General features: G+C 40.4%; 1 protein-coding gene across 3 annotated transcripts in view; it reads right to left on the reverse strand.

Annotated features, from left to right (window-relative positions):
- ZMYM2 (zinc finger MYM-type containing 2) overlaps positions 1 to 11,599 on the reverse strand; it is a 104,504-nt gene extending 92,905 nt beyond the window's left edge. Inside the window, exons 1-2 of one of the 3 annotated variants that reach the window (XM_087436340.1) lie at positions 11,357 to 11,599; positions 10,189 to 10,254 (exon numbers count right to left, since the gene is read on the reverse strand). In XM_087436340.1, coding sequence (XP_087292466.1) covers positions 10,189 to 10,254; positions 11,357 to 11,584 — 294 coding nt within the window. In that variant the 5' untranslated portion in view covers positions 11,585 to 11,599. Of the gene's footprint in view, positions 1 to 10,185; positions 10,255 to 11,063; positions 11,184 to 11,356 lie in introns of those variants that run through there. The other 2 variants (XM_087436339.1, XM_004435238.3) reach the window with 2 other exon arrangements.
- Between the last annotated feature and the right edge of the window lie 392 nt (positions 11,600 to 11,991).

Below are 11,991 nucleotides of genomic sequence, written 5' to 3' on the forward strand. Positions count from 1 at the left end.
CGCTTCTCCAGCCATGCTGAGGCCGCGTCCCACATACAGCAACTAGAAGGATGTGCGGCTATGACATACAACTATCCACTGGGGCTTTGGGGGAAAAATAAATAAATAAATAAAATTTAAAAAAAAAAAAAAAAGACGAAACAAGAAAAAAATCTCTCTGCCCTATGTCTTTGGTCATGATTTTTTATTACTTCTATACTCAATCTACATAATTAGTAACATGGCCTGATCGTAGTCCCTAATAAAAGGTTATCATACCCTATCCCTTTCTTCCTCTTGACCAAAGTAGCTAAATAAACCCACACTTCCTTCTCCAAACATAGCTTAAAAACTACAACACCACAAGTAAACTTCAACCACATACATTAACTTGGAAATAAACATTCATTTATTCTTATGACACTTGGTATTCCAAATCTATGACCTAGTTAATGACTATTTTTGATACCAAATTTTCTATTTTTGATTTAATAATATTTCCCTGTTTTCCCTGTTTTTGATATCAAATTTTCCCATGTTTAAATACGATAGAGGGCTTTAAGAAGGATATTACCTTCTTTATATAAGTTCAAAAGTTCCATGATTAAGACCTCATCTAACCTAAAGAAGCAACAATACTTGCATCAATAAGCAAATGAGACCACAGATTCAAAAAAGCTAGACTTCAAGTACTAAGAATTTATTTCTCCAATACAGATCATTTCTAAATAAAAATCTATTGCCTCAGGGCTGGCCCCATGGAGTAGCGGTTAAGTGCGCGCACTCCTCTGCTTGTGGCCCAGGTTCAGATCCCGGGCGCGCACCAATGCACCGCTTGGCAAGCCACGCTGTGGCGGCATCCCATATAAAGTGGAGGATTGGCATGGATGTTAGCTCAGAGCTGATCTTCCTCACACACACACACACAAAAAATCTATTGCCTCCATTTCATAGGACTCAAAACTCATAACAATTTTTACCAGCATTCTTTCCCAGAGATATGTTCCTTGGATGTTCACTGATTGATCTTAAAAATAAAAGGAATACAAAAAGAACATGGAGGGGCCGGCCCGGTGGCGTAGCGGTTAAGTGCACATGCTCTGCTGCTGGTGGCCCGGGTTCAGATCTCGGGCACGCACCGATGCCCCGCTTGTCAGGCGATGCTGTGGCGGCGTCCCACATAAAGTAGAGGAAGATGGGCACCAATGTTAGCTCAGGGCCAGTCTTCCTCAGCAAAAAGAGGAGGGTTGGCATGGATGTTAGCTCAGGGCTGATCTTCCCCACATACAAAAAAAAAAAAAAAGCACCGAGTATACCAAAGAAAATCTGTGTTTTTTTCTCCCTTAACAAATTTCAGAAAGTAAATGGACAATCCTACATATCATTTATAATTAATGTAGTTTTGTTTTCTAAATTATCTAGTAAATATTTAAAGCTCTGAAGCAAAGGCACTCAGTAAGTCTTGCTTCACTTTTCCCTTTTATTCAACCCCTTCATAACCTGAGTTTGGCTTTTTTGTCTCTGAATTTCATCACATGTCTAGCACAATAACAATAACAACTACAAGCATTTATAAAAGATATACTTGGGACCACACTCATCACAACTACCTTAAAATGTATCTTATAACAGATATCCTAAATATATTATTATTATCCCATTTTGCAGATGAGTAAACTATTCTGTGTAATCAGGTAGCTTTCCTATGGCATATAGCTCTTAGGTGGCAAAACCAGAGTTTGTACCTAAAATCCACATATCTTTCATTATACCACATTATCCCTCAATCATATAGAACTGAGACTTGTACACTGATCTAAATACACTGACCACTAGAATTCAAACACTAATCAGCCAAAACTTTTCCCCCACAAGAACAGGGAAGAGATTACAAGAATGTCAGACTCGTGTCGAAAATGTCAGTTGTTGATAATAATAGTATGTATGCAAAATATTAGTATGATGAACAGGGAAAAAAATCATAAGAATATATTTAAAAATGTAAACATGGGCTTCAAAAGAAATGGGATTATGGAGGAACTTTCATTTTCTATGTCACATATTTCTTTACTACTTGAAGATTTTAAGGGCATATTTCATTTGTATAACCAAAATATTCTTTTAACAATTGTCTTTTCTGGGGCCAGGCCCAGTGGCCTACTGGTTAAGTTTGGTGCGCTCTGCTTCAGTAGCCCAGGTTTGGTTCCCAAGCACAGACCTACACCACTCGTCAGTGGCCATGCTGGGTCACATACAAAACAAAAAGACTGACAACAGATGTTAGCTCAGGGCAAATCTTCCTCAAAAAAAAAAAAAAATTGTCCTTTCTAATATGCATACAACTATTCATTTCTGTATATTGCATATTATGCTTCATTGTTTATATTTATTCATTTACATGACTGTCTCCCCAAACTGAACACTAAGAACCTACCTAAAAATCACCCATAACACATTTGCTAACTGATTTCTTCGTTTTAAGGGTTTTAAAATTCAGGCTTAGTTTGCGTTTAGTTTCACACGCCAACAAGAATCTCTCAAGTTTTTGCAAAGTGAGTGATGTGATCAGACTGGGCTTTAAGAAAAAGGAACGTGGCTGTAGACTGGAGTAATAAATAGGATGAAAGTGTCTTGTAAATATAATTCCCTATTTTCTAACACAATGGACTAAGGTCAAAGTACAAAACAAAACAGGAGAGAGCTGGGCCGGCCCCGTGGCTTGGCGGTTAAGTGCATGCGCTCCGCTGCTGGCAGCCCGAGTTCAGATCCCGGCGCGCACCGACGCACCGCTTCTCTGGCCATGCTGAGGCCGCGTCCCACATACAGCAACTAGAAGGATGTGCAACTATGACATACAACTATCTACTGGGGCTTTGGGGGGAAAATAAATAAATAAATAAAATTAAAAAAAAAAAGAAAAAAATACTAAAAAAAAAAAAAAACAAGGAGAGAGCTGAATACCTTAGGAAACAAGGACACTTAAAGGTCTCAACATTTGAGTCTAATGAGGGCAAGTGAGGGAGATGGTCAGAAGTATGACACCATGTTAAGTTCAAAGTCCCAGAAGTCAAGAGAATTTCAAGGAATGTAATATTAAATTTCAAATTTTACAGAATTAAGAGGAAAAAAAAGGGACTTAAAGATTTGGCAATTAAGTCACTAGTGACCTCAAAAGAGCAGATCTGGTATAGTGTTGAGAGTGCAAATCAGTGAATTTCTTTTGGAAAGTATGAGAAAAGAACAAGTTTGGAAGATTGAAAAAGGTGCATAGATTCTGCAGGATAGAGCACTATAGCATACTAAATAACAATAAACTAATAAAGGAGTCAGCAGAGGGAAGTCAGTGGAAGATATAAATCCTTCTGTCTACTATCAGCATTCAGTGAGCTTACCATATCAATGGTGGCAACAAATTCATGATGTTTGGTCCATAAGGACAGATTAAGAACCAAACTGCTGTTAACTGAGCACCTACTACTGGCCAGTCATATACCATACATTATTTTTAATCCTTATCTTGTAGCAATCTCAGGAAAGCAGGCATTACTATACTCATTCATCAAATAAATAAACTAAGGCTGAGAGAGGTAAAATGACTTACCTGAGATCACAAACTGGTAGATGGTAGAGCAAAACTGATTTTTCAGTTTTACTGAGGCATAATTTACATATGATAAAATTTACTTATTTTAAACAAAAAGTTTGATAATTTTCAGTAGATTTATACACTTGTACAGTCATCACCACAACCTGCTTTTAGAACACTTTCATCGCCCCAAAAGTTCATTTGTGGGCAGGGTAGATTTGAACCCCAAACTGTCTGACTTCAAACTCATGTCATACTGCAAATCCCCTAGTAACACGCAAGTGACAAAAATGGATTTTTTAGACAGAAAAACTTCAAAATTAAGTCCTACTAGTTCCCTTTCCATGTGAGGCCCCAACATACCACTAGAACCATACCCACATTCCATGATCTCACCAAATTTAAAAGTTTACTTAAATTTGGATAAGCCTCATGTAAGTATAGCAAAATTAGACTCAGAACATAGGATGCTATTACAGACACTGTGTGGTGTTTTTCAAAAATGCAAAAGGAATTAGGAAAGGGAAAGACAAACACTTAAGTCCAGGAGGAAGACAGGATGAAAACAGCTGGGCAAGGACATCAAGGATGGAAAATGTGATATACAAATGAAGAGAATAAGGAATAATAGAAATCAAAAGTTTGTGTCATGGAAGACAAAGACTAACTTAAACAGAAACCTCTCTTTGATGAGCAATGTAAAACTGTTTGGAGATATAGAATGGAATGACTTCCTAGACAAGAGTTAAAACTTATTTGATTAAGAAACAGGATGATACAATATTAAAACAAAGAAACAAAAATAAAAATAGAAAGTGAGACAACATTCATGGTAATGAAAGGTGTAAAGCTAAAACTAGTTTAATTTTATAGTAATGATTTTAAATGTTTTTTTTTATTTATTTATTTTTTCCCCCAAAGCCCCAGTAGATAGTTGCATGTCATAGATGCACATCCCTCCAGCCGCTGTACGCGGGACGTGGCCTCAGCATGGCCGGAGGAGCATTGCATTGGCACGCGCCCGGGATCCGAACCCGGGCCGCCAGCAGCGGAGCGCGCGCACTCAACTGCCAAGCCACGGGACCAGCCCTATAGTAATCGTTTTATATAATTAAAACAAGGACAAATTTTTCATTACTTCAAACAAACAAACACAGAACCATGAACATATAAGAAATCAGATACCACGTTAGGGCCGGAAATAATTAAAATAAACTAAAATAATTAAAATATGACAAGCTTTGAAGAAAAAAATACAAATATAAATCTAACACAAAGGATAAAATAAAAATTTAATTTAACCTAAATTTTCACTTCCACTCTAACATTTCTTTAGTTCTATAGAACTGCAAAACACAAGCCACTAATTCGATAGTCATTGGGCCAACCAAAAACCTACAAATTCCAGATTAGGGTCCTGGAGTACAGCATTAGAAGTCTAGATGAAATGCTCTTCCAAGCGTAGAGCCAAAGAAACTGCTAACCAACTCTTAACAGAACACATCTTTTATGACTGCTTGAGATACAGTACATGTTATAATATACAATTTGCCGAATAAATTAGCTAATAAATGATTTCTACAGCACCCCGACTGATTACCCTGAACTATTATTCTCAGTCTGGTCCAGCTCAATAGTCCAAGAAACACCACTCTCCCTAGGCAAAAGACATGCCTCTTTGAAATGAATAATTATAAAACTGTTCTAATATTACAAGAAAAAGTTTCTTTAATGTTTTTAAGTTACAAAACCATAATTTCAGTTTCAAATTCTTACAATAATAAATCCAGACAAGGTATCTAGGTGACTACTGCTAAAGTAATAATATACACACGGCATTGCTATAAAGTAAAAAAAACTGAAGAATTTGTCTCATTGTATTAGTCACATTTTATAAACCTTCTTCTGTCTGAAACCTCTATCTGTGCATCACGATTTTACTTAAAATCGTGTTTTAATCATATTTTTCTTATCTAAATATATAGTTAGAAAGAAGTTTACTGTAGGAATTATAACAGGTCTTTCCCAAATTGTTTTAACAAGAGGTTGCAATAATTAATTCTATTCCTAGTAAACTTATCTTAAAATTACAATTTAACATTAACTTTTAATATCAGAATCATACTAAAAATTTAATAACTTAAGGACAAAATATTTTAAAACCTTTTTTTTTTCATTGAGATAAAATTGACATACAACACTGTATTAGTTTTAGGTGTATTTTTTTTAACCTTTGAACTTTAAATTCACAAAAACAACTCTGACCTTCAAATTCACTAGGAACACTTAGAGAGAAAAAAAATCTAAAACCCTCTGGAGAAGTAAGAGAAACCTGATCCATCCTTAGCAGCCTTCTGATATTAAAGAGAATGGTTGAAATTCTGTAACAATAATTTGGTAACTCTTCAAGAAGGATAAACAAAAACAAGATAACATGTAATACTGAAACAAATATGCAAAAGCTTTTTTTAAACCAGACATATTAAATATTCATTACCTATTTATCCTAATATCCAAAGTTTAGTCTTAAATCATTTCTTGAAATACTAAACAATAATTACAAGACATTGATCAAATCAATAAAAATAAAACCCCCAATATTCACATCCTTCTTTCAAATTAAAGACCATGAATTTTTCTTAAATTTTATTACTTCTAATTTTCAGTGGACTGCTATGAAGTTAAAAATAAAATTAGAACTAAGAACAAATCCCCAACTAGTCATGTGATCAAGTGATTTTTGCAAACCTCTACACATTTTTTAACTCTAAAATAGATTTTTCAATGGTTTACAAAAATTTATTATGCAGTTCCAAAGTGCTTCAGATGGTACATATAACTTGATCCAAAACATTAATATATTTTAAAATATGCAATAAAACAAAAGATACACTCAGATGTGTTGTAATCCAAATTTTAACACACTTTAAGACGACCAACTTATCTTGTTACCAAGTAAATGTTTGCTGCTGGCCTTAATTCTCTTCCTATCTCTATTTTAATAACAGAAACCGGATTACAAAGTGATTTGTTTACAAAACAACTTGCAGATAGAAAAATTTGCAACTCCAACTATGTGAAACAGAATTTTCTTGCTGGTATACAACCAAAATAAAAAATAAAAATAAATTACAATTGTTACCCAGAGCCCCACAGTTCAAAATTATGGATTTATCCAACAGCAATTTTTCTCACTGACAACTTTATAGGTCTTACATATTGGAATTGTGCAAAAGAACTTTTAGATTTGAATATTTCAAAAGTCCTGTTTAATTCCATGCACTGACAGGAACAGAAGAAAATTAACCAAAACTGAAATCAAAAAATGGAAAACACATGGAGTCAAAACAATCTCTCTGTCTCCTTGTTTCCAAACTTAAAATACCCTACATAAAATACTGTTAGAAAACCCAATGAGAGAAGACATTTGTATTTGGGTTCACCTTGTATTCCCTAAAAAAACACATGCAAGTTAAATATGCCAAAATCTTCTTATAATAAATGTTACTAAATATAATATATATGTTAATATTATTAAAAGGGGCAGAAATAGATATTAATGCCTAGAAAGACAAAAAATATAAAATCTCTAATTATACCACACCTTTTGACAACAAAGATAGAGCTCCAGCATTTCATACATATTCTTTCCTATAAAGTAATACCACAGCATCTGATTAAAGGTAAAGATTCACTTTGTCTCAAATACATTAAGTTTATGCACTTTTGTACCTCAAACAAGGGCAAAATACAACGAAACTTTAAGAATACGAGCACCACTGTACAAAGTGGTACATCAAGTTCTATATCCACACAAAAATCTGAAACATTCATGTCAGCACCTGGGTAATATCTGAGTGATTCAGAATTGTCTCACCACATGAAGTACCAAAGTCCAGCCCATGAAATTACATAAAAGTAGAACATGGAAAAGTAGGGACCACCCTGTATCTTTCCCCCAACTATTTAAAAGGACAGGTGGGAGAAGTGGGGAATACATACTATTAAGGATGCACTAAAGAAAGGTGCCATAAATATGCAAAGTATTTTTAACTGTTAAAATATGAACTAAATACCACATCTAAAAGCACCTAATTCACATTAAGTGCACAATAAATATAAGTATAATAAAAAACTTATTTAGTCAAGGTCAATTAAAAATTGCCAGGTTATCTTCATTTTACTGTCTGGCACCATTAGTTGGTGTCTTTAAGTAAAGGAACTTTTAATTCTGAGTTAAATCATTAGGCAAAACAAAATGTTTTGTTATTATTTGAAATTATTTGGTTATTATTTGAAAATACCAAAATTTTGGTATTATTTGAAAGAATCATAGCTTTCATTAGTATACATGTGTTGACACTACAGAAAAGTCCTGATTATACATTTGCATGTCCTCATCTCCAAATGCCTACTAAACATAACCAACTATTAACATAAATGTCTACCAAACATAACCAACTATCAAAATTCTCCCTATAAACAACACAAGTAAGAAGAAAGAAAAGAATCTGAGAAAGGTAAATCTTTTGTGAAAATATTTGATAATAAAATAAGCATTGCCCATTATTTGAAAGATCTGATTCTTGATCCATTATATCTGAATGATCTAATGCCTGTAAAGAGCTTTAAACTCATTAAAGAAGTTATATTCATTCAAGTTACAGTCTTTAGGAATTGTGACAGACCCTAAATTGTACACAAGACATTGAAAAAAGACAACATATTATTTCTGATTCAAACAGACCCTGCTAGTTTTAAAATAAGACAGTAAAATAATCTAATTGATAACTGTGGTTCTATTATTTTTTAAAAAGGTACTCAGTAAGATTCAAGCATTTATATTTGTTTACACACTGTTCTCTAGGAAAAGAACACAGGCTGAGAAGATTCTAACCTTGGATTTTTTGTGTGTGTGAAAAAGATCAGCCCTGAGCTAACACCCATGCCAGTCCTCCTCTGTTTGCTGAGGAAGACTGGCCCTGAGCTAACATCCCGGCCCATCTTCCTCCACTTTATGTGGGCGGACGCTGCCACAGCATGGCCTGACAAGCGGTACCTTGGTGCACGCCAGGGATCTGGACCCAGGCCACCAGCAGCGGAGCTCACACACTTTATCGCCACACGACGGGGCCGGCCCCAAACCTTGGATTCTTTTTACCATTTCAATTTCTAAATTTGTAAAACAAGCATATTATGTAGTTTAAAACAGGACAGCAAACTTGCTGAACTTAGGCATTGTAATCAAACTGCTTAAGTGCAAATCCTTGCTTTACCAAATACCACTTCCTGGGTTTCTGCCTATGCCTGTTACCTCCTCTACAAATTAGGAATAAAAACAGTAGCTACATCACTGGGTTTTCTTGAGAATTAAATTAGTTAATATACATTAAAAACTAGTTTGGACATGTGTTGATAATTACAGAATGTAAATGACAAGTACACAGAGGTTCAGTATATTATACTCACTCCTAAATGTGAAAGTTTCCATAATAAACCTTTTTTTTAAAACTTAGATTTGTCAGCGTATACAATAAGGGCTCAATACAAGCAATTTTTATTACCCTGCAGGCTACTTGCTAAGACTAAAGGAAATAATTCATGCAAGTTCCTGCACTGTGCCTAGAATGGTGTCTATTTGAGTTGCCATCCTCTCATCATCCTTCACATCAGTATTCAGCAAATATTCACCATCAATTGTCTTTGGATTCATTTGAGACAATGTTTAAGCATAAGCTCCTATACTTACGACTCACCTCTGACAGAGATCTACAAGTTACAATATCAACTGTCAATAGGCTCAAGAAATACAATGTGTCCAGAATGCTAACGTCACTGATATTTTGTAACTAATTTCAATGGACAGAAATTTTGACTGGTTATGTTTATCTTACCATCTAGCACATCACAAGACTGCCTTAGAAGCAACAAATTACAAGCATCAAATGATAACTCTCAGTTAACACATTCAACAATGACTCAATTGAAGACTAATGAGCACAGAAGATGACACTAAGAATGTAACTAGAGCAGTGCACTTGTCTGATCAGCATACTAGTTGCTGAACTAAGAGTATCAGGAGTGGACTTCACGCTCTTTCCTAAGCAAAATATGAAAGAGACCTATCAACTCCTAATCCCCAAGAGTCAAAATTTGTGTTTTAAATCAGACACAAACAAAAAGTTAAGTGGTTCTTTCTATTTTTCCAATCTCTTCAATCAATTATCCATTGTAAAGGAAGAAAAAGTGTTAAAGATGGTTGCACGCATAGTATTTAAAAGGAAATACCTTCAATTCCCACTTTGGAACTCTAGAGGGCACCAGAAATATGCCCTCCTTCACACCACCCCTCCTCCCGGTAACGTGAGCAGCTGCAGGAGCCCGTCGTCTGGTTGCTGAGGTTGGTATTGCAGCAGCAGGAGACGTCTGCAGCGGTGGAAACAGCAGCGCCCACTCCCAGCTGCCTCACCAGCCATTACCCAGGCTTCACCTAGGGGCAGCTGCCACCCAAGAGAAAGCTCGTACCCCGAAAAACAACGGGGAGACGCAAGTCCCATGGCTGAACCACTACAACCTGACAACGTCCTCTAAGAGAAACAAATTAGAGGCAAAGGACTCACAATGGGGGTGTTTTCCTTCTCAGCTTCTGCCAGAAATGCACCAGATAGGGTTGAAGGCGAGTTCTGGTCCTGGGGTAAGAGGAAAAATGAAAAATGGATCAAGAACATCTAACTAGGTGGGAGAACCAAGCCCTTTCCACCAGGAGGAGGCATAGACGAGAAGAGATCAAGGAGGTTCGGCCCTTCTATTATCACTCCCCAGCACGCGACTAACAACTCCCTCCTACATAAAGTGGAGCAAAACGGCGTAAAATACATATATGAGACCAAAACCCACGTGAAAGGCAAAATCTGGAGGGAGGAGGCGGAAGGGCACCAAGCCTGCTCCCGGGAAGGGAGAGGGGGAAGGGCAAACGTTGCCTCGACGCCAGCAGGAGAATTGTATTTCCTTCTAAATTTGCCCACCCAGCGTCATCCCCGTCACTCCGGGCGCCGAACTGGAGGTAAGGGGCGGCTCCCGTCGCCGCTGGGCTGAAACCACCCCTATTTGCCCCAAGCAGTCGCCCTGGGCCCGAGACTTGCCCCCCCCCCCCCCCCGCCTGCAGTCGGCGACCGGCAGCGCTGCCTCCCCGTCCGCCATTAGAGACCCAGCCAAACAATACGTGAGGAGCAGGAGCCGCGCAGCGCAGCGCCGGGGAGGAGAGGAGCGAAGGAGGGGACCCGGTGGGGCAGGAGGCAGCACCCTCGCCCCGAAAAACTTGGGGACCTCGGGCCACGGCGGAGAGGGTGGGAGCGCAGCCCCGAGAGCGGGAGAACGAACTGAGGCACCCCTCCCCCCCCCCGCAAGAAAGAAAGGAAAAATACCCCGCGACCTCCCACCGCCCCGGCCCGGGCAACCCCCGCCCCCGGGCGCCCCCCGCCTCTGGCGTCCGCCTCACCCAGCCCTCCCGGCCTCGCCCTCACTCTCGCAGCCCTTCGGGCCGCACGCGAAGGCGCCTCTGACATGAGCGGAGCTCAGAGCAGCCCCCGAGGCCCCGACGCGGAGCGGCGACGGCAGCCGCGCCGCGGGGTATTGCTCCTGGGGCGGTGCGAGCCACCGGAGGCTGCCCTCACCCATCTCCGCCTCCCCCGTCGCCTCCGCCTCCGCCTCCTCCTCCGGAGGCTGCGCTGCTCCCGGCCACCCCCACAATCGGCGGACCTGGACTGGAGAGACAGCGGGGATAAGCCTCACCCGGTTCTGGCTGCGGCTCCACGGAACGAACCTCCCCTCCCCCGGCCCACCCCCCTTCGGCAACACGCACAACTCCGCTCGGTCCAGTCCCGGGTTTAGCGCCGGTGAGGAGGAGGAGGCGGAGAAGGCGGAGGAGGAGGCGGCGCGGCCGAGCCCGGGGAGGCCCCGCCCTCCACGCCCCCATTGGCTGGGGGGGAGGGCGGGCCGGGGCGCCTCAGGCACGTCCATTGGCTATCTCTGCCTTCCTTCAGGACGCCCCTCGAAGGGGTGGCCCGCGAGGCTGTCCATCAGGCGCAGGCCACACCCCCGGCGTTTCCCTTCCACTCCCCTCCCCGCCGCCAGCCCTCCGCTCTCAGCCGCGTCCCCTCCCTCCTTACCCCCGCCTCCTTCCCCGCCCCCACCCCTGGGTCCGTCAGGGTCAGGCAGCGCGAGCTTCGCTGCCCGTTGCACCGGCCACGGGCTCGGTCCCTGGGGGCCGGGGTGGGGGGCGCTCTCCGGGGCCTGGAACAGCCCGAGAGACTGAGGGCAGGGCCGCCTGCCCTCGCTCGGGCCTGGGCGCCCAGGCCGCTGCAGCGGCTCCCAACGACCCTGCCCGAGGAGAGACGCGGCCTCGATGTCCCCAACGCCCTCCCTGT

The sequence above is a fragment of the Ceratotherium simum genome, chromosome 10 (genome assembly GCF_057802395.1).
Source record: "Ceratotherium simum simum isolate JZ-2026a chromosome 10, ASM5780239v1, whole genome shotgun sequence".
Classification (NCBI taxonomy): Eukaryota; Metazoa; Chordata; class Mammalia; order Perissodactyla; family Rhinocerotidae; genus Ceratotherium; species Ceratotherium simum.